General features: G+C 41.3%; 2 protein-coding genes across 2 annotated transcripts in view; one reads left to right on the plus strand and one right to left on the minus strand.

Annotated features, from left to right (window-relative positions):
• Positions 1-10,228: 10,228 nt before the first annotated feature.
• On the plus strand, positions 10,229-17,332 carry LOC306750700 (KN motif and ankyrin repeat domain-containing protein 2-like; the record flags this gene model as incomplete). Its single annotated transcript, XM_079234169.1, is given in 9 exon segments — positions 10,229-10,969; positions 10,971-11,709; positions 12,247-12,322; positions 12,821-13,120; positions 13,283-13,367; positions 14,262-14,481; positions 14,570-14,712; positions 15,582-15,782; positions 16,787-17,332. Coding segments are annotated over 9 exon segments (2,598 nt in total). The 3' UTR covers positions 16,880-17,332.
• Positions 17,333-21,465: 4,133 nt separating this feature from the next.
• Positions 21,466-27,800, minus strand: part of LOC306739154 (low-density lipoprotein receptor-related protein 8-like) — a gene marked incomplete at both ends in the record, with an annotated part of 69,038 nt that continues 62,703 nt past the window's right edge. The window contains 5 exons of the mRNA XM_079221116.1: positions 21,466-21,806; positions 23,741-23,809; positions 24,753-25,043; positions 26,044-26,196; positions 26,865-27,006. Of these exons, the coding sequence (XP_079077242.1) occupies positions 21,466-21,806; positions 23,741-23,809; positions 24,753-25,043; positions 26,044-26,196; positions 26,865-27,006 (996 nt within the window). The remainder of the gene's footprint in view (positions 21,807-23,740; positions 23,810-24,752; positions 25,044-26,043; positions 26,197-26,864; positions 27,007-27,800) is intronic.

Here is a 27,800-nt window from a genome sequence, read left to right on the forward strand (position 1 = left end):
GTTGTTGTCGTGCTGCTTCTCCAGCTGTGTGTCGGTGATGTTATGGGAACCCTCCAGAGTGACTGCTGAGGAATCTGGGCTTTATATACACTGTCTTAAATCAGGTCAATGATTAACGTGCTCATCTGATCAATATCAGCATGGATAATGTCGTATCCTCGAGTGGACTGTTGAAAGCACAGCTCTATTCAAATTGCAGTGATTAGTTTTAAGATCATCATCCGTTGGAATGTTTAGATAATAGTCAAACTTGATCAACTGAAAAAAAGAAATTGAGGTTGAATTTACATACATTTTCATCTGCTTGCCACTGCATTCATTTGCTGCACTCATCTCAGTCAGGAGAAAGTGACATTCAGGAGGGTTTTTAACTGACCTGTAGTTACTTGTGCTGAGGTCACGGCTGGTCTCTGTTATTGCTGCGTTGCTGGTTTATTTTTGATTTGGTTTGGTTACTTTATTAGTACCCATAGGTTGACTTGGTTTGCAGTAATTAACAGTAGGAAATTATTTGGTTTACATATGTATTGAATTGAGAAATATGGTTTTGGAATGTTTAGTTTCATTTATTTATCTGGCAGTAAGTGCACTGCAGGGGCTGTGCAAGTATGTATGTAATGGCACATGTGAACAAACAGATGAAATAAAGCAACATTAATTGTTTGCAATTAAATCTAAAGACAAAAATGCTTCCTGATTCAACATGTGGCATATTAATGTGATAATAATAGCTGTACCTCCCTTCAGTGAAACCTGCATCGAGGTTGCAACTTTAATTTCAGTCTACACACACAAACACAGACACAGTGCAATAAATCAAGTGTTGGAATTTTGGTGCACGCTCCCTTGCTAAAAGTGGGAGTATGAGGCGAGACATAACCACCAATCTACACAGGGTTGTAGAACTAATGTTCTACTCTGTTAAATGTTAACTACCAATATGAGCGCAGGATTGCATCAGCCCCCACAGTGTGTACACAGTAAACACAGTAGACAACCCTGACTTCAGCACGGGGCCCTGCTCTCTTGATTGTAACATGTATGGGTGGACAGTGGCACACATTTATGAAACTTCAAATACAGAAGCTGCACGATCAAGGGGACACGTGGGGTGCAAGCGTGCATCTGTGAAAGGGAGTGGACCAGTGATCTGAGATGTAACATTAACATTATGATTGTGTAGTGCTTGTATATTTCAGTATATCAGGAATAAGTCATCATTCACACCAATCTCACGCCGAGGGCACAGCCTTCGTGAGCAATTTAGGGGACCTGACCTGATCTACCGTATGAGCCACAGTGTCAACACATATGTCAACTTTTTAATTTAACCCCTTAACTTAATTAACTATATGTATATTTGTTTTGCTGTACTGTTTCAGCATCTCTGCATCCTTCACATGAACTTGGTCTTCGTTCGGTCTCGGCCTGCGATGGTTCGGTCTCGATACATTCTCGTCTTGGTTCCGACTTGGTCTCGGTTTGGTGGTCTTGACGACAACACAAATGCTACTAGATATCAATATATCAGTCTTACTGTGACACTGTATGCAAAGCCAAACCCTGGTTGTAAAACTCTGCATGGTGAAATGATACAGCTACAGATAATCTTCAAAGCCCTCTTCCTCATCCTTAGATACCTTAAGGGCTGTTTATCTGCCAGCAGCCATCAGGCTGTACAATGCTTACTGCCGGCTGGAGGGTGCTCAAGCCAGTCTTCTGCAACTTTTAAAAGCAAACTGCAAATTGCTTTATGCACATTGTAGACTTTGGACAGATATGTAAGTCATTTTCTTGTAATATGGGAACAAAATCTCCATGTAATTGTCCTCCTCCTTCCATTATAACGATATAATGACAGTGACCTTTAGAAGAGATGGTAATGCAGATGTTCAGCAGGATTTTTCTCAACCTAAATAGGCATATGCAGCAGCATGACCACCTCTTAGAGAAACTGATTTTTGTGTTAAATCCATATTTTCTTGGTTTGTAGTTAGTTTACTGGATAAACTGTCCAAAGTTTAAATTCCCAAATGAGATACATGTTATTTTCAAATATGTATGTCAACACTGAATATTATTATATGTATAGAATATTAACCTTTTAAAAATAACTTGCATTTTGAACTCACTTCATCAGTTGCATTTAGTTGTCAGTAGGTAAGTTAGTTGTCAATAAACACATGACAAACATTTATTTCTATTTATTGACTGAGGGAAGGAACTACCTTTTGTCTTCAATTGGGCTGTTTTACATGGTTAATTAGCTGAGAACAATTCTTTTTAATGATTTTTATTATTAGCTGAAAACTATTTCTTTAAATGACTTGTAAGATTCAGCAGGTGCTGTACATGTTTTTTTAATATATTCTACTTAAACCTCAGCCATAACGTAAACTTTAACTGAGAGACCTATAGCCTGCAGCTGACATCTAGATTCACATGAATTCCAGCAGCTTTGCTTACTATACGACTTATGTGTCTTTCATTTAGAAAAATCCTCAGTTGTCAAGGGTCTGTGGCCCTCTGGTCAAAGGGATGTTCTTGATGCATAGTACACTGTTACATGACTACTGCTTCAATTGGCCAATGCAGCTACAGCTCAACCAGTAACTCCCCTGACCACAAGCCACAATTACATAACATTCATCAAAAGGGGGGCGATGTCGGCTTTAGGTGGACTGAACTACTTTTGTGTTTTGTTGTATCAGCTGTCCTTTAAATCCTCAACCCCTTAAAGACATCACTGAGCAACAATAATACAAACAGCACATATGTTGGCTTATTAGAATTACCAACACTTTTAGAAAATGTTCAGGCTATTTCTGTCAGCATACATCTTGTGAACACATGAAAGCTCCCAAAAATGTCTGATGAAATTTATTAAAAAGAGGGCCTGTCTATTAGCAGTGTTATCTGAACTCCAGATACTTTTCACCAGGAGGCAACTTCCACAAGTAATAACATTCAAATAGGAAGAAAAGGAATACCCTGCAGGTGGCCTGCCTCGTGCATTTCACTTTGTGGGCCCTAAATGTCTATTTGTATAAGTTAATAATTAATGACTAAGTTTGTAACAAATATTTTATTTATTTATACCCTGTATTTCCCTTCAAATATGATGCAACTATAAATCTTTCCCTGAAACTGACTTTGAACAGATCAAGATTGTTGCCTTGAGGCCAGGTTTTCTGCAGTCAGTCCGTCAGCAATCCTTTGGTCCAATAAAGACTTTTTTCTCTCCCTCCCTCATGTCAAACCACAAGCCCTCTCGGAGTCAGTTGTCTGCTTGGATAATGGAAAAGGAGTATTTCTTGCTAATTCTTGCTAATTCCTTTTCCATCCATGGCGGGGCACTAGAGCGGTGGTTACAGCTCTTCAAGCGGCTCTCTCTCCTCTAAAATTCGATGCTGCCAGTTGGAGACTGCTTTCACTGTAAGGCCCATACCGTAGGCTATACTTGATGAGAAATATATTGAAATAATGCATTCTCTCTAATGGTCCGCAGGGGGCAACACCTCTGATTGCAAATAAACCAGATTGTATTGAAGTCTATGAGAAAATGACCTTACTTCTCATTTGATTTATATCCTCAGTAAACATTGTAAACATGAGTTTATGGTCTCAATCGCAAGTTTCAAGTCTTCTTCAAAACAACATGATGTTCATTTAGTCAATTATGGTCCCATTTAAATAGATGATAAAGCAGGGTATGATTTAGGGCTGGCTAACTTGTGATCGACGGGTCACTACCATGGCAATGTCCAATTTTGAAGTTGTCCATTTCTTCATCACTTTTTGTTCATAGTCCACAAACCAATGTCAATAAATCTGGTGAATGTTTGGATACTTCATTGGATAAATATAACAAATAATCCCCTGGTGGTGCTTGAGTAAAAGGTGGGAGATCACCAGGGTTTGGAGGCTTTATCCTCTGGGAACGATGAATGTTTGTGGAAACAAAATCCATCTGATAGCTGTTGAGATATTCCAAAGAGGATCAAAGTTGTGAACATATACCAACACCGTCATCCCTAAAACGGTGCTGCTAGCATGACTACAAAATCAATTTCCTTTGACTTTGGTGATAAAAGACAGGCTACCAGACCAGATAGTTGTTTATTATTCTCCACTGTTCTTAAAAGGAGCAGAGGAAAGGCTTTCCTGGCATGATGGTGGTGCCCCAAAGGAAGATGCTGGGTGTGGGTTGAAAGAGGATCCATGAAGAATGAGAGGTATGTATTTAGAGAATTATCCCCCATGGGTGGCACCAGGCCCTCTGCTCTCCCCGTTTTCTTGAATATAGAGGACAGAGACCACATAACACTGGGTAGGGTTACACATTCTGAACGAGGGTGGTCTATGAGGCAGTGCGTGGTCACTGATGTTATCTGAGAGGATTATGGACGGTACACAGTAAGGTGACTCTGGTACTTTCTCTTACTTCATGCCAGATGCTCCATATTTTGACACGGTGTCACCGGGGTCCCAGGAGAACTGCTGTCTTTCACTGGCCAGCTACTCCTCTGAACTCCTATTGGCTGCTCTCTGAAGGAATGGGTGTGGTTCTGTGTGCCTAGCTTCCCACTCGTCAGTGTTGTTGGACAGGAGGTACCGCTCACAAGCCCCTCCCTGCTCAGTACTCTCTTTTACACAGAACCAAACCCAGCTTCTGTTATGGCAGGGGCTACACATTGGCATTTTCCAAACAGCCGCGGCATGCCACTCTTCCTGACAGCACCTCCCTTCCTTCTCAGGAGACAGACGGACAGGCTGAACTGAGCTGAGAGCAGACTATAGTGGACTGTCTGACAAACACACCCTCACATCACCAAGTGGAGAAAACTGCTGAACACATGTCATCAGGTAAGATCTGGTTTAATGTTAATTAATCTCATATCTCACAGACAGTGGAGGACTGTTGGGTTGGATTGTTAGTCAGAGCCGAGATGCTAAATATTGACCTTGAAAGTCTTTAGATCTGGGACCGGCTGATCTATATTCAAGGTCAGAAAAGCTTTCGACTATAAAGTGATTTAACAAATTGTGTGGAGTAGAGCTCTGGGCCTGTGCTGAATACTAATCTGACTTTTATGAGAATAACTTTGAGATTAAACGTTGAATTAAATTTACATTTAATTTACTTTTAAAGTACAGAAATACACTTGAACAAACACAAACACAAATGTCCACGCGAACACACAGAAACACACAGAAACGCACACACACACACACACACACACACACACACACACACACACACACACACACACACACACACACACACACACACACACACACACACACACACACACACACACTTTCTATTTTAACCTTGCCATGTTAACATACCTTAGTGTTATTCCTCGTGTGAAGCCCCTGGCAGCTGTTTCATTCTATGAGCTTTAGCTTCACATACCACACAACGAGGCTTAGATGCCACAATGCAACTCTGACCCTGTTGCTTTTGGACAACGACCAGGACTCCAGCGTGGTCCAAAATCCCAAGAATAAAAGAGACAAACTTGAGTTCCTACAGCTCAAGAGATTTCAAGGAAGTCTTTTTGGAGACAGTGAGTGAAAAACAGGAGTTTGACAGAAAAAAGAAGAGACCGTTAGAGCAGGAGGGAAAAGGGAGCTTGAGTCCAAACTGTTGGCTCTGGTTCCTAAATCAACTCCAAACAGAAGACAAGGCTTATATGCACTGAAGAAAACCGCAGTCTGTACAGCCAAAAAGTGGAGGAGAGGAATGATTTTTCTGGGAACAGAAAGAAAGGAAAACATAATTTACATACTGTACAGACAGATAGACAGAGACGGGCAAAGAGCATGAGGATATCTCTGAAACATCGTTGTAAAGTGTCAAATTCAGGATAACATTGATTGACTCACATTTTGTTTGTCACCCACACATTATGGTGGTGCAAAAAGTGGATGAAACACAGAGAACACAGAGAGTGGGTAGGTGGCTGTGACAATGTGGTAGATTATCTAAACTGATAGCTCTGCAAGTTCACCCCAGGAGAACCCATGGAAACAAAAACCTAAAAAAAAAAAAAAAAAGTATGTTATTCCATAAATTGTAAAACGACTTAGCGGCTCTGTGAGGCTGTACTTACAGAAGGCACATTGGTGATTTGAGCTAGATGTTAACATCAGGATTACAATGAATGGCAATGCAAGTTTATGTTCACAGTCTTATTTTAGTGTGCTAGCATGTTTGCTAATTAGCACCAAACACAATGTATAGCTGAGGCTGAGAAATGTAATTGGTTTTGCAGGTTTTTAGTCACAAACCATAGTGTTTGACATATTGACAGTTTAACTTAATGATGCAAAGTCAAGGAATCACCAAAGTTATTACAATCTATCGTGAGGAGGACATGAATATGTAATAATCCAGTTTAATGGCAAGCATCCATTTCACTCAAAACAGCACATGTCAACCTCACAGTGTTACTAAATGAAAAGTCAGGGGTTCACCAAATTCTTAAAGATTCATCCTCTATGGAACATGCATGTCTATACACAATTTAATCACAATCCCTTAAACAGTTGTTGAGAATTTTAGTTGGCACGAAAGTGGTGGAACAACCAACCGACATTGCCATTGAGCCAAAATGGCTAAAAATAAGCACTGTAACATGCTGGTACAATCAGTAACTGAACTAGTAGTTATCTTCTCCTGACTTAAATTTGAAGTCCAACATGATCCCCTTGTACTTATCTGAGGTTCTCTTGCTGTGTCATAAGTTAATATTTTATGTGTGGCTTTGGTAAAGAATGCTGTGATAGATATATTATGATTACAAGGTTTGTGCTGATGCAGGGCGTTTAAAAAGGCTTGTGTGAGAAGTGATACATTTACCCAGATGAGGAGAGCTGCTATTGTGGGAACAGAAAGAGGAAAGGAACCCCCAAAAACTGTGACAAGAGCAATATGTGCAGAGGCAGCATCGGATAGAGACTTGTTTGGGTGAAGGGAAATCTTTTTACGTTCCATTTCTTGGGTTTCCTGTGAGGTGAGCTGACTCACAGACACAACTAAAATCCATGCCACGGAAATGTGGAGAGAGTTAAGCAAGGACTCTTGGGATTTATCCCTAACTCTACTATATTGTTTCCTATGTGGTAACCTGGTCAGAAAGTCTGTCTACATTAGGTAAGCAACCTGTGGGCTACAGCAGTTGGGATTTTAATTTGTTTGTCTGACAGCAAGCAAAACATTGTCTAAAATGTTTCATTTCTGTTTCGACAACCAGGCAACGGCTAGCTTAGTTAAGCATAAAAACTGGAAACAGTTGGAAACAGCTAGCCTGGCTCTTTCCCAATGCACAACTATCAGCCTTACTCACTAATTATCATTAGCATGTTGTTTCTAATTTGAGCAAAATCAGTGCAAAAAGAATTGTCGGTATTTGACAGAGGTCGTGGAAGTTGTCCAGTCTTGATGCTAAGCTAAGCTAACAATCTCTCTGCATAGTTTAGCGTACAGATAAGAGAGTAGTATCAACATTCTCCTTTAATACTCAGCACGAAAAAAATACTTTTTTACAAGGTAGGCTCTTCATCTTTTACTGCAAAGCACAAATGTAAAAGAGAGTTCTTTTGAACTGCAGCCTGCAGCCTACGTTCTCCACTTGATGACTGGGCCACAGTTAGACTGATTGAGATATCAGCAGCAACAGGTGCTCTGCTGTACAGTGCAGACTGACAGAGGCTATGCTGAATACTGTCTCCGCTTGTAGTCAACATTGGGGCCTCACTAGCTCTAAACAACATGATTGATTTTGTTGTCCTCCCAGTTTGTTTGTCTACCTGGAGGACATTGAATGAGCCTATACTAATGTAAATTGAAGCGATGTCTGGGTCTTGTCACTTGACATGGACTTTAGTTTATCACCCAAGTGTATAGGCTAAATTTAGACTTGTCAGATCGAGTGCTGAAAGATCCCACTCAACATCATAAAAGCCCACTGGCATAACAACACAGTATCAGATTTTATATTGAATACAATGCATTAGGTTTCTGTGGGCAAAATAACAGATAGAGTGATAAGTAATTATACCAGGATAAATCCTTTTCAAGAAAAGAACATATTTTAAATAGTATTATTACTTTTTACTTACTCATTACTAACTTATTAGTTGTCATAGTTCAACATTTGAAAACTTTTGCTTGAATGGAAAGTTTGACACGTTGTCCAATCAGTGCAAAATGGTAAATGTAGTTCACTAGAGAAATAAATTCCTCAGTCCATGCTATATTGACGGGGGAAAGCTGATCTCTCCTGCTGCGACCTTTTCCGGCTGTGCCTACATGTAACAGGATGCATTGCATGAGAGCGGTGAGTTCACCCTGTTACACAGGCTCGCTTTTATTCACAAAATCTCAATAAAGGAAATATTCTTACACCTAAACAGAAAAATACAACCCATATTTTGGGATACCGTTTCTGTTGTTGGAAATGCAACAACTTTGCAATTCAAGCAAAGAGCGGCATTGTGCCCCACAGCTGAGGTGGCGGTCTGTAAGTTCCTATTTGCCTTCAATGATGTCACTGGAAAAACGATTTTGCAGCTGCACCCCAAAGAAACAGACCAAGAACTACAGGCGTTTTAACAAACTGTATTTCAAACTCAGATATATAGTGATAGGGTTGTAAATTGACACATTTTCCCTTTAAAAGAAAACAAGTGTTTTGTGGCTTTTATTCATAAATGGAAGTTATAAAAAAAAGTATCATTTTAAATCAGTACCAAAACTCAGAGGTGGCAATAGTGTCATGTAAAATGCATGTTATTCTACTATAATCTCACGTATTTACTCGGGAATACCGGCATTTCTTTTGTAATATTTGTACATCCAAAATTTTAAACATGGAAACTATAAAGGCAACATGCAACAGACATGTATTGCATACAGTAGAGTACATACAAGAGTCACATGTCTTTGCACATTTGCAATTGCATGTACATAGCTCAGTGTTTTCATCTTAGCTGGTATAAATGTGCGCATCCGTAACTGTTTATCGCAGATTTGTTGCTGTTTACCGCTCGTCATTGTAGACTGTGTGAATGACAGAGGTCAAAATTCCCAGCAGGGCCATTTGGCGGTGTTTGTCTGTTTACTGCATAGCTGACATTGTTCGGGGCTGTGGTTGGGTGGCTGCAGGGCCTCAAGAGCACAGCCATCTGCTACAGAGGCTGGTGGTCAGGAGAGGAAGGGAGGATGGAAAAGGTGAGGCTGGAAGGAGGAGACACTGAGAGATGAGGTATGGGAAGATATTACTACCTAGAGTGTAGACTGTTGTCTATCTATCCTACAGAGAGAAGAAGGGGAGTCAGCAGAATCAGTATAGAATCATGTACTGTAAAAAAAGAGTGGAAAAAGAAAGTTACAGCCAGAGACAGTTCAGTAAAAGTAAACCAAGGATCTGACAGAAGACTGTAGATCTAGTAGGAGGCACAGAGGAGGCAGGAAGGAAGGAAAGTAGTGAGTCACGACAATGGTTGTCTGTATTTATGTCTGTAGGAGTATATTTGCTCCGCTGGCCATAGCTGCTGGGCTAAACAGTCCCAAGCTATTTTCAGTTCTCGTCCTCGATGGCAGAGCTGTAATCAAGTGAACATCAGGCGTGCCACTGTTGAATAATAGCAGGCAGAGTGTGAGTAAAACAGAAGTCTTGGTTAAAAGAAGAGAATGAGAGAGAGGAAGAAAAAGAAAGTACTTGACCCTAATTTAATGTTTGTCTTTTGTGCTTTGCGCTACATGTGGGATAATGAATAAGAGGCAGATTGTGAATGGAGAACCCAAAACGTGTTATTGCTGTTCTGAGTAATCCTTCATCTGGTCATTAAATTAAGATGGAGTCTCCCATTACAAATACCACAGTTAAACCTTGAGTAAAAAGTCAGTGCCAAAAGTTTTCCCCCTCAGAAATCATGAATGTGTTCATTATTTTGTTAGATATAGCCACACAGTAACCACTTCTGCCACTTTAAAAAAGTCCTAACATGTGTTTTCCATGCGTTGCTGGTTCATTGCACACCCCCATGTTGGATTTGTTTGTGTTTGTTTTGTCAGATACCAAAGATCCAACCAGAAAACCAGAACATCGCTTGGGCAACTGAAGGCAAAAAAGGATGCAAGGACAAAACGGTAAAAAATGTCCCTAACATGACAGAATTGTTGTACATTTGTGACAGATACTACATTACTGATTTAATGATTACAGGAAATATCAGGCCTCATAAAACAACAGGGAATGGGATCAAAGGGAAGCCCCCGTACTCAGTGGAAACACCTTATGGCTTTCAACTTGATCTGGACTTCCTAAAATACGTAGATGACATAGAGAAAGGCAACACTATCAGAAGAGTCCCCATCCAGCGCCGAAGCAAAGGCCCCAGAGCCAGCACTCTTCCCAGGCAACTTAACCCTTCTGGGTGTGGCTACCGCCCGAGCCCCTGGGGGTCTACTGGAGCTCTTGGTCCCAGGTCCCGACTGTCAGATGCCCATCACCATGGCTACTCTTCTTGGGCTAATGTTCACAGGTTGCCACTTTCTCCGACAGGGCTCAAGTCCCTCGCAGAGATGGAGGCCAGAATCAAGGAGTTTGATGAGCAACCTCTCGGTGAGCGAATCGGGCCTCATCTCCTGCGTGCCTCCAGTCTGCCACTCACAGTTTTACTGAGACAGGGATCAGAGTCCACAGACGACCACAACAGCGTCAGGAGTTCAAGGGATCACCTTGGACTTAGAAACACCTCCTGTGAAGACGTCTTCTACTCCCCGGACAGCCCTCGACCACAGGACTGCTCAGGTCTGTTGAGGCGCCTGACAGAGGCCCTGGAACGTGTGGGGGAGCTGGAGATGGAGGTGAGGGTGGTTCCAGAGCTCAGGGCGCATATCTGCATCCTCCAGGAGGAAAGAGAAAGGCTCCGTCTGGGCCTGAATCCACATGTCCCCCCCCCCCTCAATGAATGGAACCAAAGACCCTTACACCTCGTCCCACTATGGCACAGTGGACAGCAAAAGGCCTCGGCATGAGAGTCACACCATGTTTCCTAGAAATCAGAGCGTCAGTCTCGAGGACTCTAATCCCACGCATGAGTGGAGGACTAGTACAGATCTGGATGAACTGCTGACGGTGACGTCCCTGCAAGCTAAAGTAGCTGTGCTGGAGCAGAAGCTCCATGAGACTAGCCTGGAGCTGCAGAGGGCCTTAGGGCTGCTGAGGGAGCAGCAGGAGGAGAGCAGAAAAAAAGATGAGAAAATGGAGCGCCTTTTTAGGAATCCTGCAGCTCGGGTCCATGCAGAGAGGGTGGTAGACCAGGATGGAGATGAGACAGTGGTGGGAGCTATTGAACCATATAATAAAGTGTCAAGAAGTCCAAATGCAAGAACTGTTGCTACAAATGGACAAAGAGGTCGACAACAAGATCCACGAGTGTCTGTGGACCCTGGAGAGGCATCAGATGAAACAGCAGTGGTTGTCCGCCACATAAAGAAGGTTAAGAGGCTCCTGGATCAGCAGTGGGAGTGTCTGTGTGTAGGCCATGAGTTAATAAAGGACGGTAAACCTCTGCAGCACCCAGACCCCAAAGTCAACTCCCTGCAGCAGGAGATGATGGGACTCGTTGAGATCCTTACCTCCTACTACACCCAACAAGGGCACAGTGATGGAGAGAGGATTCAACAAGGAGGTACTGTAGTCCACAGATTGTACATAATGTCACTAACGATTAACATATTCTAACCATGGTTGCCCTCTGTCTGCATCTATCCCACAAGAGTAAATTAAAAACAAATTAGCGACAACTACACATTTGTTCTTCACACAACTGCCTCATAAAACAATCGCTTTAATTGAGAATGGTTGATGAAGGGTTGTATTTTATTTGATTACATCTCTAGTTAGTTCTCATTAAGACTGGTTACCAACAATCTATTGTAGCAGGAACTTCCACAGAGGTGGTTTTGAATACTTATATATTTTATTTATTTGTAAAGAGTTTAAAGACGAGTGTGGTACAAGCAAAGGCGCTTGAACATTTATTTTAGAAGAGGCTACATCATGATGTTCCATTGCCAAATTCAGGCCCACAATTTACCCATCAATTTATTCATTCTGTTTGGGAAGAAATGGCTATGTATAAGCCATAAACCATAATAAATATGTATTTTTAATGTTGTTGTTCAGCTGTATTTAATCATATCCTCTGCGTTTGTCTTCAATGCAGTTTCTAAATCCATCATGAGGACAGATGGATGCGCCCAGTTGTCAAAAAGCCTACATTCTGTGGGTGTTAATGAAGGGTTAGTAAATAACTCCCTCTGACTTGAGCAACCTTTGGGGTTATGATTATTGCTTAAACCCTAGTTTTGGTTAAAATACATACTAACTTATTTAGTTATATAAGCTATAGTTCTGACTGAGAAAAAAAAATCTGAATTTAAAATTGAAAGATAAATGCCATTCCCTCCAAAGTTGTCAGGAAAAGGAGAGAAGTGAACATTTGCCATTTCCCTCCAAAGTTTGAACAGTCAGAAGAAACGTTAAATGTGACTGTTTTCAGTTGCTGTGGCTAATTTTTTTTATTTAGTATTATTACAATATATGAGATCTCTTTGGTTGTAATCTTCTATATGCCATGTCAATGTTGATTGCTGCTCTACATGCTGGCTATAAATTAAAAGAAGTCAAAGTTTCAAATAATATGTGAACTTTGTCTTCTTACAGGTCAGATTTTCCAGAATGTGGGTGGCAGATAGTTCTAAATGTGTGCTCTGCTCTCCTTTCTTTATTTTTTAAAGACGTAAAAGTGGAAATGTGGTTGGGCAGGACTGTGTGAACGAGAGCGGGCAGAAGGAGAGCAGCATCAGCCCGAGAGAGATGGCAGCTATCCAGGTGGATGGAGTCCCAGGGAAGAGACGAATGGAGGGAATGACGCAAACGAGCCCAGACGGACAGATGATATCAGGAGGAGCAGGATTAGGGTGGACAGATGGAAGCGTAGCTTCTGTGGAAGCTGAAAAAATGGCCAAGACGAAAGCACAGCCCCCAGGAGAGAAGATGGAGGGGAACTCTGGTTCAGAAACCACCACCGGGGGCAGGTGAGAGGACTGGAAAAAACGCCTCATCACTTATTGTTTGGATAATATAATGGAGTGCTTATTCTTCAGGGAATTACTATAGCTAATTGGCTATACTATAAGACAAAATGTCTTTCTATTCTCTCTTTTCTTATGCCCACATACACATGCTCTTTCTTCCAGAGAGACAGTGAGTACAGCTTTTCTGGCTGCCTGTCATCTGCTCAAAGATCACATGGACAACATGGATAATCCCAATGATGACATGGTGAGCATTCGCCCACAGACGCATTCAATCAAACCTATAGAAACAGATGTATTGAATATTCACTCAACACTTCAGTTTCCCTCAGCTCTAAGGAGCATATATGCAGCCTTCAGCTAATTGTTTTGGTTTCAGACATACAAAGTTAGCAGCTAGCTGGTGAACACAGTGGATCATTTAGCAGCCATGCTTTTTGAGCCAGATATTTGCTGGTGGAGACAAAAACAGACTTTTCAAGGAGCAATGTATAGGATTTAGTGGCATCTAATGGTGTGGTTGTGAATTGCATTAAATGGAATACTCATCTACTCAACCCTCTCTTTCCAAACGTGTTAGAGAATCTAAGGTGGCCCTCAAGTAATGTGTATTGCAAGAGGCCCTCTCTAGAGCTGGTGTTTGCTTTGTTCGTTCTGGGTTACTGAAGAAATATGGTGCTGCACTATTGACTCTAAGTAGATATACACGATTCTTAGTTCCATAAAGAAATTCCTCGTTTGTGTAAACATACCTGGCAAATAAATGGTTCTGATTCTGATTCTAAAACACCAAAACACAAATATTGTGATGAATGGCATATTCAATATCTGTCAATAAATCCCCCTAAAAATATTTGTACTGTTCTTTTAAGGAGCATACATATTTTACTAACAATTTTATTTACAATAAATGGGTGGGCATAAAACTCCAAATGTTGCTGTATCTTTTTGATGTATCACCATTGACAAAAGGACATGTTTTGTGATATTAAGTTTTTCCAAACAAACAAACAAGAAAACAGCTTTGAAGTAAGTTAAAGCTGATTATTGCAACATGTAGTATACACTATGTTGGCCAAATCCTTCAGAAAATGCCATCCCAAATTTGTTTCCTTCCCATAATCCCCTTTTTCATTTCCAGAGGAAGGCCCTGGTTGTGTTGTTTCAGCACTGGTTCAGCGCGGCGGCTGAGGAGACTTCAGCGGCCAGCAGGGTGGCCGTGTACCTGAGAGAGGTGAAGAAGGCCACGCCTTCACTGTTGGCCTTCTTGATCAACCTGGCTGATGACAACGGCAACACAGCGCTGCATTACAGCGTGTCTCACTGCAACTACAGCATCGTCAGTCAGATGCTGGACACAGGTAATAACAGCGTGTTGCCAGAGATAGTGTACAAAGATTTAGTTATTTTGTACATATTGGTAAAGTAACATTTTTATTTGTTTTACAGGTGGAAGTGATCTGAGCCTTCAGAACAATGCCGGCTACACAGCAGTGATGCTGGCCTCACTAACAGCGCCTGATGGTCCAGGTGGCATGGAGGTGGTCCGCAAGCTAATGGAGCAGAGCAACATTAACATTCGCTCCAGCCAGGTAACAACTATACAATGCAAACACAGCTTCAATGTAACATGGGTCATTTTATTTGAAGTAAAGAGTGGACTTTAGTGGACTAGTTTGACTCCCAGCACTCTGTGCAGCCTGTTTTAGTCGTAGATGGAAGATATCATTTAATCAAACACAATATTAAAGGATCATCCTACTGATTTAACACACGGAAATTTGGTTATTTGTGAAAAAGACTACTCAGCCTGTGAAAAGTATTCTTACATATTATTATATGTATTACAATTATAATTTGTTATTTTTCTCTGAAGGGAACTTTTAAAAGTCTAAGAAAATACTCTCAATCACAAGGTTCACGCCCTAAAGCACACACTGATTTATTGTCTATTTTACTCTAAATGGGACCATACTTTACTAAATGAACAACATGCTGTATTGAAGAAGACGTGAAGTGAATGAGACCATACACTCATGTTTACCATATATACTGGGGAAACAGATCAAGTGAGAAGTAGGGTCATTCTCTCAGAAGAATCGCCACCTGCTTGCCATCAGAAAGAATGCAAGTGTAAGGCTCTTCCTCATTGGCTTTACTTTTCAGACACAATTGAGATGCATTATGGGAAATGTAGGACATCGTTTTTGTTAAGCTTGTGCCACACTAGGGACTACAAATCAGGATATCTGGGCCTCTTCTGCTTCAATTATTTTATTGTATGTGTCTTGTGACTTCCTAAACTTGATTAAAGTGCTTCAGTAGGACACTGAACCTCAAAAGGCAACATGTGTGAAACTCTGACATGTTAGATGAACAGTATCTAACTAATGCATATGTTTTTTTAAAGCTCTGAATTAAAATGTTCTCTCTCTGTCCTGTTGTCTCCCCCTCTACACAGACGGGCCAAACCGCTCTGCACCTGGCGGTGAGACACGGGCGAGTTGTGATGGTTCGCCTGCTATTAAGCTGTGGAGCAGACGCTAACCTCCAGGACAGCCAGGGAACAACGGCCTTGATGTTCGCATCTGAGAGGGGCCACACACACATCGCAAGGCTGCTGCTGGAGAGGAGCCTTTGTGACCACACCCTGACTGACAAGGTGATACTGCAAAAAACCACGAATAAGTGTGAGATGCAGGTTGCCTTATCTGGTATTCGTTGTTTATGGTCATAAATATTACAAAAGGAATCACAGTTAACTGGACACGAAATCCATTGGAAAAGAAAAATTGTAGAGGCAGCACATCCCATTAAATTACATTTCAGAGATATAGAGTTCATGTGATGACTCCTACTCCATTTCTCTTGGGAAATCTTGTTATATGTGTTAACAACAAAACAGCATATCCACTTTTCTATTCATATAACTGCACACAAAAAGGAGCTTAGACGTAGGAAAGCGTGAATGTTTTGAGTCGCGCTGTGTGGACGTGGGTGGACTGACGGTCTGCATCAGAATAGAGCTCCCAGGATTAATCAGAGCTACCGTAAAACAAATCTCCCTGGGTTGAGATGAGCTAATCCGCTAACAGTACCTTATCTGCCCGTCTGGAGTGAGCGGAGGCAGGGAAGAAAGCGGAGGAGAGGATGCAAATGTGTCTCCTACTTTGACACAGACTGCATTTTAAGTAGAGTTTACAAAAGAGAAAAAGAGAACTTCAATCACAGGCGTCCTATCTCGACTCTGAACCACGTTTCACCTTGGCACAACCCCAGATTAACTAAACTAATTAAAGTGTAATAAAATTACACATTAACACATTTATCTTAAGGACAGAAAAGGAAACCTTGCACTATAGTTTTGATATTTAATCTGTCTTCTGGGAGCCTAAATTCTGCACTTTGAGGCAGCTATTCACATAAAACAATACTAAGAGTCTGCAGCCATGCCAGCAGATCTGTGAACCACACTTCGCCCTAATGCTAACATCATGATCATTACAATGCGAAAATGCTAAGGTTTAGTATGTTTTCCATGTACAACACTTGAAGCATTTTATAATTTGCATGTAAAATAAGCCTGTGTATACGCCGTCTAATTAAATATGGGTTCAGAATTTAATATTTGTATTTTCCCTGTTTTTCTCTCTTTTTGTTGCCCAGCGTGGTCAAACTGCACTCTCCATCGCCATGCAAGGTTCCCACACTGATACTGCCGCCCTCCTGCAAGCCCACGCTAAAGCTCGAGCTTTGTAGTACTGGAAAAACAATCTGCAGACATATGATTCTCTCACATTGGCTCCTTTCTGTCTGATGCACTATAAAAACCAGGTAAATCCTGAAGCTGTGTGCTGGGGTTGAACTGTTGCTCGCATTTTGTTTCTGAATTCTGACAATCTGAACGAGCATTAGCTGGAGCTTTGGATGGGATGACATCGTTCTAACAAGACTCAACATCGTCAATGAGTGTAAAGCTTAGATGTGTCATGATTGCTGATGCAGTGTACAATAATTGTGTTGTTTTCTGCTGTCTTTGCTGTTGATGTAAATACATCAGTTATGTCTGATCTTTGCACATCTAAGTAGAAGTTTAGCTTTGCAAACTATGCAATTAAAAACATATGTATTATGATATGTGTATTGTATTGGTCACATGTTGACAATTATCAAAAGGTCTGTGTTTTATGTTTGAAAAAAATAAAGATTGCTTTTTCCATTCTGGCAGCACTTCTTTCTTTTTTTTTAAATAAAGATTGTAAAATATACAAAGAACAGCATCATACCCATGCTGCTTGACAAGCACATGAAAGGAAGTGGCAATAAACCAACCTGTTGATTTAACTCACAAGTACTTGATGTATAAAATGCCTGTTTTTAATAAAATGATCAAAAAGGCAACGATGCTTGGTTGAGCTGCTACATTGAGAGCAACGGAAAAAAACTGAGTTAAATTCCTTGTATGTTTCCCATACATGGCCAAGAAAGCTGATTCTGATTGAGCTGCTGATCTTTGTTGCTGTAATGATGAACCTGACCAGCAGGTGGCATAGCCCCTTTATGTCACTTTCGCTTCAGTGAGCCAAATCACACACAGAAAGCAACACTATACATAAACCTGTAATTCTAAAATGAGCATGTCCAAGGGATTAGATATAATCCCTTTCAAGTGTGGGAGACAATTATAAACATGACATTTACTGAATTGTACAAATTCCACACAATGAGACGCATCTGCAATCTGACTGCAGTTTATTGAAGCGTGAAAGCAGATGTGTTTGAGTGGCCTTTGTTCTTCTAACTCCTGGGAAACAGTAAGGGACAGAGGTTTAGTTCTGCTGCAAGGTCTTGAGATTATATTTGTGCGATAAGACAAAAAGGACTGGCTGTGGAGACAGGGCAGAGGATGGATTTGTCCGACACAGCAAAGCCACCTTATCTTCCCTCAGGATTTTTTCCAGCTTGGCTGACTGACTATCTTCCCTGGTGCTGTAATGACTCTGAGCAAAGATACAACCCCAGAAAGCAAATATATATCCTCAGAAAGAAAGAGATTCAATCAGCTGCTTGTATGGAAATCAGCATTGGTCTGAACAGATTATCCGTGTTCATAGATGAACTTTAAAGCATTTGGACAATATGTATTCATGTTGAGGTCGCGTGCCTATTCCACAGACGTATAAATACGCCATCCCCCATCCCAAACAGGCTTTCATGCCACAGTGAACAATGGTGTTCATCGTTGCCGTTGTGCTTTCTGCTGCAGGAACTCCTGGACAAATAAAACATAGGTATTACACCATATCCTAATGGGAGTGGTACAACACGGGGGAGTTTGTAGGCATTTACCCTGCTGTAGTTTAATAATGATAATGGACTGGATTTATCTACGACTGATTTTCTGCCGGCTGATGAATCACTTTGTAAGTGGATGAATGTGAAAAGCAGCTCAGGCAGAATGGACTCTAAACTCAGTGGGAGTAGCTTCTTATCTGCTTTTACATGAAAAGCAAAACTTTAAATCATAAGCAATAAAAAAAGACCTTGTGCATATTAATTCCTTCAAGGCTTTGCTGCTGCAGCCTTATGAAACTTAATCAGATACTGCTGTAAAACATTTTTTTTTATATCATTCAGATGGCTCTACTTGTAATATATGTGAGCAAGTCACACAACAAGCTGAAAAATCAAACACATTTGGTGCTCAGCAGGGTGCTTGCATTTTGTTTATCAGAACTTCTTTGCTAAAATCGGCTAAAGAAGTCTCGAAACGGGATGTGGCGAGACTGAACCTAACAGTCAATTTGTGGACTTTGAGTTGAGGAATAATTCTCCCAATTTGTCACAATGAGCAAAACCTTTCATATTACACAGGCATTTGACCCATTGATAATTTAAATACCAGATTTATTAGAATAAGTCTGTCCAAAATGTCATAACTTCAGCAAAAACGTAACCGGCTCATCCTTGAGTTGAGGTAGACGTTCGTGCCAAATTCGGAATATAATTCACAAGAACTGTAAGGACGGATAGACGGACAACCCAAAAACATAAAGCCTCCGGTCACAGCTGTTTTTGGCACAGGTCTGTGATATGTATGCGCGATAGCTGATATTTTGAAAAAAAGGAAACAGCACACGTTAAAGAAATTTTCTGTCAGATTTTATATATCAATATATAGAGATATTCCAAAGTAATCCATTACAGAAAATCAAAAAGTGGAACCAGTTTGGTCTTCATACAGTATATCTTTGCATGTACAGTAGTTGGCTGATCCCTGTCCTTTTCATGAAAAATACTACAGGAGAATACACAAGTAAACAAAAAGGCACAAATGAAAAATCACTCTTCTCATTAACACAGAGGTTGCAAAGATGTGGGACGTTTTGGTGGAGGGGACACCATGTTTTACGTTTGCTAACAAAGGAAAAAGGGTTGCCCACATACAGGATGCTAAATAGTGCAGAGCAAGAAACGACACAAACCACTTTGGTGGATAATTCATATTTCTTACAATCAGGGAATGCAGTGATCTGCTTTTATACAAATAAATTAATATACATGTCAACACTTTATCTAAAATCTTATGTACATCTTTCCTTTTACATAATTGTACATAATACATTATCAAAAACCTTATGAAAACATATTTACAAATCAATGAATCAAAAAGCACCCTCAAAGCTTCTCCAGTGTCACACACTGTCATACATACAACACACACACACACACACACACACACACACACACACACACACACACACACACACACACACACACACACACACACACCTGTGTATCCACACACCCCCACACACTGTTTTGTTCCATGCAATACACAATGCAGAAGGCATTCTAAGAGGGTTGTGCAACAAAGAGCATACAAAACGGTTCAAATATGGCTGTGGGATGAAATTAGCACTCACATGCATAATAGTGAACACACACACACACACACACACACACACACACACACGTAAGGTTTATGAATGGAGTAAGAGTGTTTAAATCAGCATGAAGCATGTTCACCGATAGGTACATTTGGTCTCAACTTCATCACATCAGAGTCAGGTTTTAGTTTTCTGTGGTTACATCACTTGACAGGGTTCTTTTCATCATGCAGCCACCAGCTGGGCTCTCCCACACGGATCTCAAACTGTCTGCTCAGATATCGGCCCTCTCAGGAGGACGAGGGGAGCGGACTATGGAATCCAGCTTGCTTTTGTGAATGTGTGCGTCCTGCCTCGAACAACAATGGCTGCATTGTCTGCTGGTGAGCAATTATGCATGCTGTTTGTGTTTTCGGAGGGCAAGTGCACATTGCACCCGTCCTCTGGAGAACAGCATTAATTTGTCATCACTGCACCCTGTGTGTACTTATGTGCCCATTTGTCACAGTCAAAAGCGGGTGATCAAATAAAATGTTATAACACTCAATAGTGAACCACATAACACTGTAGCCAGACTAAAAGCGTGAGTCTATTGCTTTTCTCAAACCATTTAACATCTAATCAAGTAACCATAAGAGAGAACTCCACTTCCCTTAACCTCATAGCCTCTCTTCTATACTGCAGGTCTAATGTCTCTATTTCCTTCTTTCCATAACACAAACCTGCTGCACTCTCCCACAACTCTGGGGAGTTGGAGGTCAAATAACAATATTTCTCAGAAATGCAAGACAACTCCCCCTTAAAGGTTTGCCTCTAAAAACAAAAATCGTACAAAAGAAAACCCATTCAGGAAAACCACAAACGACAGCTCCAGTAATGACACTTATGACATTTGTGATTGATTCGAACATGAATCTGTACAGATTGTCCCACCAACGCAGTTGCTGTCCCATTTTCAGAGCTCCTTCCTAAGCAGTGTTCCCAGAGTTACACGGACAACCAGGAATAACACAATGCCAAATTAATACATCAAGGATGAAACAGAACCTCTCACCAGCCCCGTCACAAAACATGAGACACACATCACACACCTCAGATTTCAATGCAAAAGACTCCAAAAGAGGAACCAGTCTTTTTCCATCTTCCAGTTTAGGTGAATGTTGGGAACACAGTACAACTTAAAAAATTCGGTCATTAATTCTCAGCATTTACTGAAGAAAGTAGATATAGCTCCAGCATAGATACGGTATGAAATATATATTTATTTAAAGAATCATGTGAGTCTTAATAAATCTGCTGTTTTTAAATTGAAATTGGCACAGAATATGGCTGCATGTAACACTGGATGATATGTTGCTCGTACCTTCTGTAAACTCAGTCCAAGTTACCCCTGACCTCACTGTGCGTACGTGTGCCTGAGGGGCCATCTTCCTCTGAACCCGCTCTTGTTGTGGGTCACTTTGCTGTGGACAGCATGGGCTGCTCCGTGTACCAGTGAGTCCCCGGATCAGGCATGCTGCCCCCGAGTGGCAGGGCGATGAACTGCGGGCAGGTGCCACCTCCTGCTCCTACAACTCCCATGTTGACACCCTGCGGGTACGGGTGATGGTGCACGTGGTGTCCCATGCCGTCCGTCCGCCCGATGTGGATCTCGTCCTCCTCGCCCTCGCCGGTGGTCTTGCGGTAGACGGGGTTGTCGAAGTTCATGCTCTTGGTGGAGTTGCGCCGCCAGTTGCGCCACACCAGGTAGACCCCGGTGCACACGAGGCCGAACACCACTGTGGCAACGATAGGAACTGCATGCGTTTACCACACAGCGGCAGGGACATGGGAAGGGGGAGCGTTAACGAGGCATTACGAGTCCATGGCATGAAATGAGAGGCACGGAGGAGAGCAGACCAGGCATGCGGGGTACAGATAGGGTGGGGTGCAGCGATAGAGAGGTTGTTTGTGTGTGGGGCTCTGCTAAACATCGGGTCAAAGTCGGGTCATACACCAAACAACACATTAACACAAACTCTTAGTCAGCTGTGTGAAGCATCATTAGAGGCCTGGGTTTGGAGTAAATTAGTTTTAGACTATCCTTAGGGAGTGCACATTTTAACTATCACATTACATCAGAATCTCTTGGCAACTCAGCAAATGTGTCCTTGAATAAGCAATGTGATTTAATGATGCGTTATTAAATTCACCAGCATTAAAGTTGCAATTGTGTCTCTTTTTTTCTCCTGTGCTGTCTGTTCACCATATTAAGTATACAAGAGTAGGCCATCTGAACTAATTGACTGGCTCATTATGTTGCACTTTGCTGTTGTATTGGCTTTACTATACCTCAAAGATACACAGAAGTAATGTTTGCCACATATACAGCATGTATATTTTTCTATATACAGCCTTTATATAGTTTTTGTAATAAGTGGTGTCAAAGTAAGACCAGCTTTACTCAAGATAAGATATGTCCAGATCTTCATCTTAAAAGGGCAGTTTTGGAACAATTGTTTTTTTGGGAAAAGACAGTAGCTGTTGAATTTGTCAATATCCTTTTTCTGAGCACCACAAACAAATTGACAGTGATTGTCCAATCATCGTCTCTTGAAAAACACTTGTATTTGCAAATACGAACATGTGAGCTAAACGCCAAACATAGTTACGTCAGAAAAAATAACAGCCTGATGTTACATTTGTCCTTAAATATACTTCAAATACTTGGATTAATTAGCTCTACGCTGCAATAATTGACCAATGTGTTACTACTTGTCTTTCACATTCATCGTCAACTGTTAAAGATTTTTCCTGGGACACGATGAAGCTTTAGCTATGTAGCCATGAAGTGTTTCATGAAGTTAGCCACAGACAACATTTCTATGCAATCCACGAAGCTACAGCTGATAAAATGTGTGAGCTACATTTGTCATTTCAGCCGTCAAAATCGACACTTACCTACCAGATATTCAAACCCTGCTTTTGTCAACCTCAGTCTGAAACCTAAACTTACTAAGAATTTTGAGTGGTCAATCTGACAGTGGAAGCATATTTTCGCCACTGTGCTAAAAAAATGAAGATCCTGTAAGTCATAATTATGATATTATCTCATAATTATGAGATAGTTAAGTCGAATTAATGAGATAGTTAAGTCATACTTGACTTAAAGGATCCTTTTTATCACATTGGGGAAATGGGCTTCCATAGGTATCACTGTGAACAGTGCCATGTGAAAACAGAAAGCTTGACATGTGGAGCTGTATCTGAGGGTTCTTTAGCAGATGGTCAGTTCAATTAAAGTCCATTTAATTGGTTTTCAAGTTGTGGAAACATAAAAACAAAACTGCCTGGATGACTAAATACCACTATTGTAACAAATATGTATTTTTTGCAATTGACGTGCATAGCCCCTTTGTGTGCTTTCTTGCTTCACTATAGTATGCTAACCACACAGAGTGAAAAAGGCCGACTGACAAGTCTGGCTGTAGCAGAACCCAACACAACAACACAGTGAGAAGTGATTAATGCGGCGTGGCAGCAATGTCAGACGCACAAAAAAATTACTCCCGAGAAACCTCAGCGAGGAAGACCTGTGGGCCAGGCTTCTCTCATCCTGCCACAGCAGGGTCAGTGTGAATGGACTACAAACAGAACGGCCACAGGCAGCAGGTAAACAGCCGCTTTATGCAGCCTTGCAGGCCTTAATGTGGACAGACGAGCACAGACAAGAAGGCTTCCGGTGACTTACCGATGGGGATGACCACTCCCAAAACAGCCACTGTCAAGTTCTCGCCCAGGAGGAAATTCTCGCTCCCAGCTGAGGAGAGAGATTGGATGAGGAAGAGGAGTTAGAGCTAGCTAGGGCAAAAAAAGACAGCAGAACGAGAGCGGGGAAGCATACAGGATAAAACATGAAAATAAAAAGTGCGAAATAGAGTGAGAGATAAGCAGGGGAGGCTGGACGAGAGTGGAGGTGGAGGAGAAGGGAGATAAAGCAGAGCGCTGGGGAGCGGCTGATCATGCATGCGTGGCTGTGAGTGTTTTACACAGAGAGACAAATAGGGAAAAAAGGTTGGAATAAAAATGAAAGAGGGAGAGGAAAATGATGAGTTGCTTGGCATTTGCTGGAGTGCGACCTTGACAATAACCCTGACCTCCTACTCTTCCTCCATCCAGGCGCCATCAGGCTCCAACGTCACCTCACACTCATTTACATATCATGTGCTTACTTACTAACACACTTATCTATGTGCAGTTACAAAAGTGCATGCATGTCCTGGCAGACATACAAATACCCTGCAAGCCACACAGAGCACAATTTATTGAGGGAAAGGAGACATTTTCACAGCAACCATCCATCAGTCCTATTAAAGTGAGTTGGACGTGCTTGTCGGGGCTAGTAGATACCTTACTTTAATGTCATCATTACATTGAGGGTGAGGTTCTGAGCTACATCATGAACAGGACTGTAGAATGCGGTGCTTGGCAGCAAATGAGGACGCTCAGGTGAAAGTGTCCTTTTATCAGACAATTGGGCCCCATCTCTTGTTAACTCCTGAATGGGCCACTTTGCCCTTTCAAAATTATACAGAGGTCAAAATATTGCTGGATTTAAGAATGTGACATCAAGGAATTAATGCTTATATTTCTGCTGAACCAGTCTCTAAATGAGACGTATTCACAGTATTAATAGTGTTTCCAGTATCTTCACGCAGACACAGAATTGATTGAATACTATTTTAAATTCAGAGCCCACTCACAGTGTTGAGAGACGCTGCTGTCCCTTGCAGGTGTGGTGGAGACGGCCACAGCGGTGGCAGTGGAGTGCGAGCCCAGTACCTTTGACTCTCGTGACGACAAAGGCTTCAGATTGGAGATGGGTGTGAAGGGATCGAGGGCCCCAGAGGGAGCTGTGGTCAAGTGGGGGGTGGCGTCCGCCTGGGATACTCCCCCTGAGGGTGGCGGGAAGTCTTCCGCCAAAGTCGCTCTCGTGCCAGGTGTAAATCCAACAGGAGGTAAGGACGGTGGCGTCATGTCGTTTCTTGGTGCTGCTGCAGAGAAAGGAAGAGCGCCATAGAAAACCTTTCACTCGAGAAACTGAATTATTGTTATAAAATCTGTAACAAACATAATCTAAACATAAATGAGCTGAAGAAAAATCCGAAATTACGGCTCATAAAACCATAAAGAGGGTGGAGAAATGACATAAACTCAGCACTGCACTTCCACTCTGAGTCATTCAATAATTCTTTTGTGAATCCAGTGATGCTGCCTCTTTCTCGTTTATGATCAAGGCAAACACAACTGATCTTCGGTCTGTTCGAAGCAGCTGTCCCCTCCCTGGCATGACAAGCAAGCATCAACACCGTATATCACAATGCAATGTGATACAACAAATGTAGTAGTTGTTCCAGAGAAGTAGTGTTAGATTAATTTTCATTGCATAGTTGTCTATGTTATTGTATCTACCGCCTGTATGTGTTGCTTGGCAACTATCTTTTTTATTTACAGGTTCAATAAATATGTTGCTTGAGGGGAGCATATCAAATCTTTTTGTATTTATTACGACCTACTACAAATAAAATATGAATTTATCTTGTGTTCAGTTATTAAAAATAATTTCCAAACAGCAACAGAGTTTCAGGCAGCACAGGGCTCACTTGAATAAAATCTGAAAAAAACTGTGAAAAATTATTATTAATTTTCTGTTTTATTTTGTTCTGGCTACATATGTTTAAAGCATCCTTGGGTCCCCTGAAAGGTGTTTTAAAATGCAAGCTATTATTTATCTATTACGTTAACTATTCTTCAATTGTTATTATTTAATTATTATAACTTATTTATTTTTCTATTTGTATTTTCTACAAAGGGAACATTTGCCAGCACTAATCCAGTAGAAAACTGAGGTTTTCGCTCTGATGACATCCATCACAAAAAAAGAGCTTCCTCAAGGCAAGAATAATCTGATTATCTTCACAATAAGCACTGTGGCGCTTTCTGCCCAATATTGATTACTTAATGCTCTTAATTAACACTCATAAACATGCTCACCTGGCACACAGGCCCTCATATCAGGCCCCAGGTCCTGCCCGTCGGGGCAGGCGCAGGTGTATTTGGGCGAGTGTTCAGTAATCTGTGGAGCCTTCAGACACAAGTACTCACACCCTCCATTGGCCACGCTGCCCAGATTACAGCTGTCTGGACCTGGAGACAGTGACAGAGAGAATGAGAGAGACATGGAGAATCACACAGTTATGGTTATATAAATAAGATTATCACTTATTCAACATGGGGAGATAGCAGAGAGTCCGAGAGAGACAGAAGAAGTTGATGCACTTTATTGTTCCCCACTGTGAACACTGGTGAATTCCCTTTCAAGAAAGCCCATTACAGTGCATGAACACAATCTAAAAGAATACAATCTGGCATCATATAGAAACTTGCTGTAAATATTAGACCCTGTGGTCTGAGCCAGGTACACCACCATTGTGTTCATGGTATCTTTTTACGATAGATGAGGAAAAACAGATATGTATGAAGATCAAATTGGAAAGACACACAAGAAAGGAAATGCACAGCCCACACATTCATGATTAAAAACTCTGTTCAGTTCCACTCAAACCTGGATTGTCATGTTAAGAGGGAAGCGGGCGGGGGCAGGGTTATCACAGATTTGTGAATGTGCTGCTGCTCCCAACGCTTTGATCACTCCGGCACAGTCACAAGCCTAACAATCATTTATTCATGTGCCTGGGTCGACACGGATCCACCGAGGAATCGTGGTCACAGAGATGCAACTCAGCTCACAGAATCTCAGGGAGGGGAAGTGCAGACGCACACGCAAGACCTTCACTCGTACTGTGTGAACACACCTGGCGGCTGGCGGAGCTGGTGAAAGACCACGATGTCATGGGGGTCGTTGAGGTTTTCAGCCAGAGCGTGGATGTCTTGACCGGTCAGCCTGTTGGCCATGAAGACCGCCGACCTGTCTCTGTCTGTCCAGTAGAGACGATCCTGAAGCACAGAGAACATCCTTGTTTTAATATGAGCAATACACAGAACGAGTTAGTCAGGGTTGTGTTGGGTTCAAACCCAAGAGCACTGTTGCAATTCCAAAAGCTTGGGTTGTGACCTCAAAAGTCAGGTCATTCAACTAGAAATCGTATCTCTACAATCCACAATAAAAAATGATGGTCACTTTATGGCTTCTGGGAAACTTAGAAGGATCTAAACAATCATAGTCAAAAATTGCATGTCACTTTTTCAACAATATTTATCATACTTGATGTTGATTTCATTGATGTGGGTATTAATTCTGTTGGGTTTGTTGGCAGGTAGGGCTGGGCGACATGGTGAAATCTTCTATTCGGATGTAGATCATTTCATATCTCCATAACAATGTATATCTCAAAATAGCATGTTTTTTTGGTAATTCAATAAATATATATATATAAAGTCTATATGAAATAACCACATGGTTTTGTATATTTCTGTGTCGATTAAATATTTGAAATGAAAAGAACTGAATACATTTTTTACATTTAATTAAGAATTTTTGTGCAAAATAATCAGATTTTTTGATAAATCTACGTCAGTATGTGCTTGTTATTATCATTTTAGACGATGTAATTGTGTATCGTGATATCTCAATATATGATTTTATCACAATATGATTTAATTTCATCACATTTAATTAGTGCCCAGCGTATTGGCATTATGCTGTGGACCAGTCACCTGGATTTGTGCATCAAAGTAATTTAAGTCAGACTTCTGATCTGCTCGTTCCTCCATGAGGACATTTGTGGTTT

Source organism: Taurulus bubalis (assembly GCF_910589615.1).
Source record: "Taurulus bubalis genome assembly, chromosome: 1".
Lineage (NCBI taxonomy): Eukaryota > Metazoa > Chordata > Actinopteri > Perciformes > Cottidae > Taurulus > Taurulus bubalis.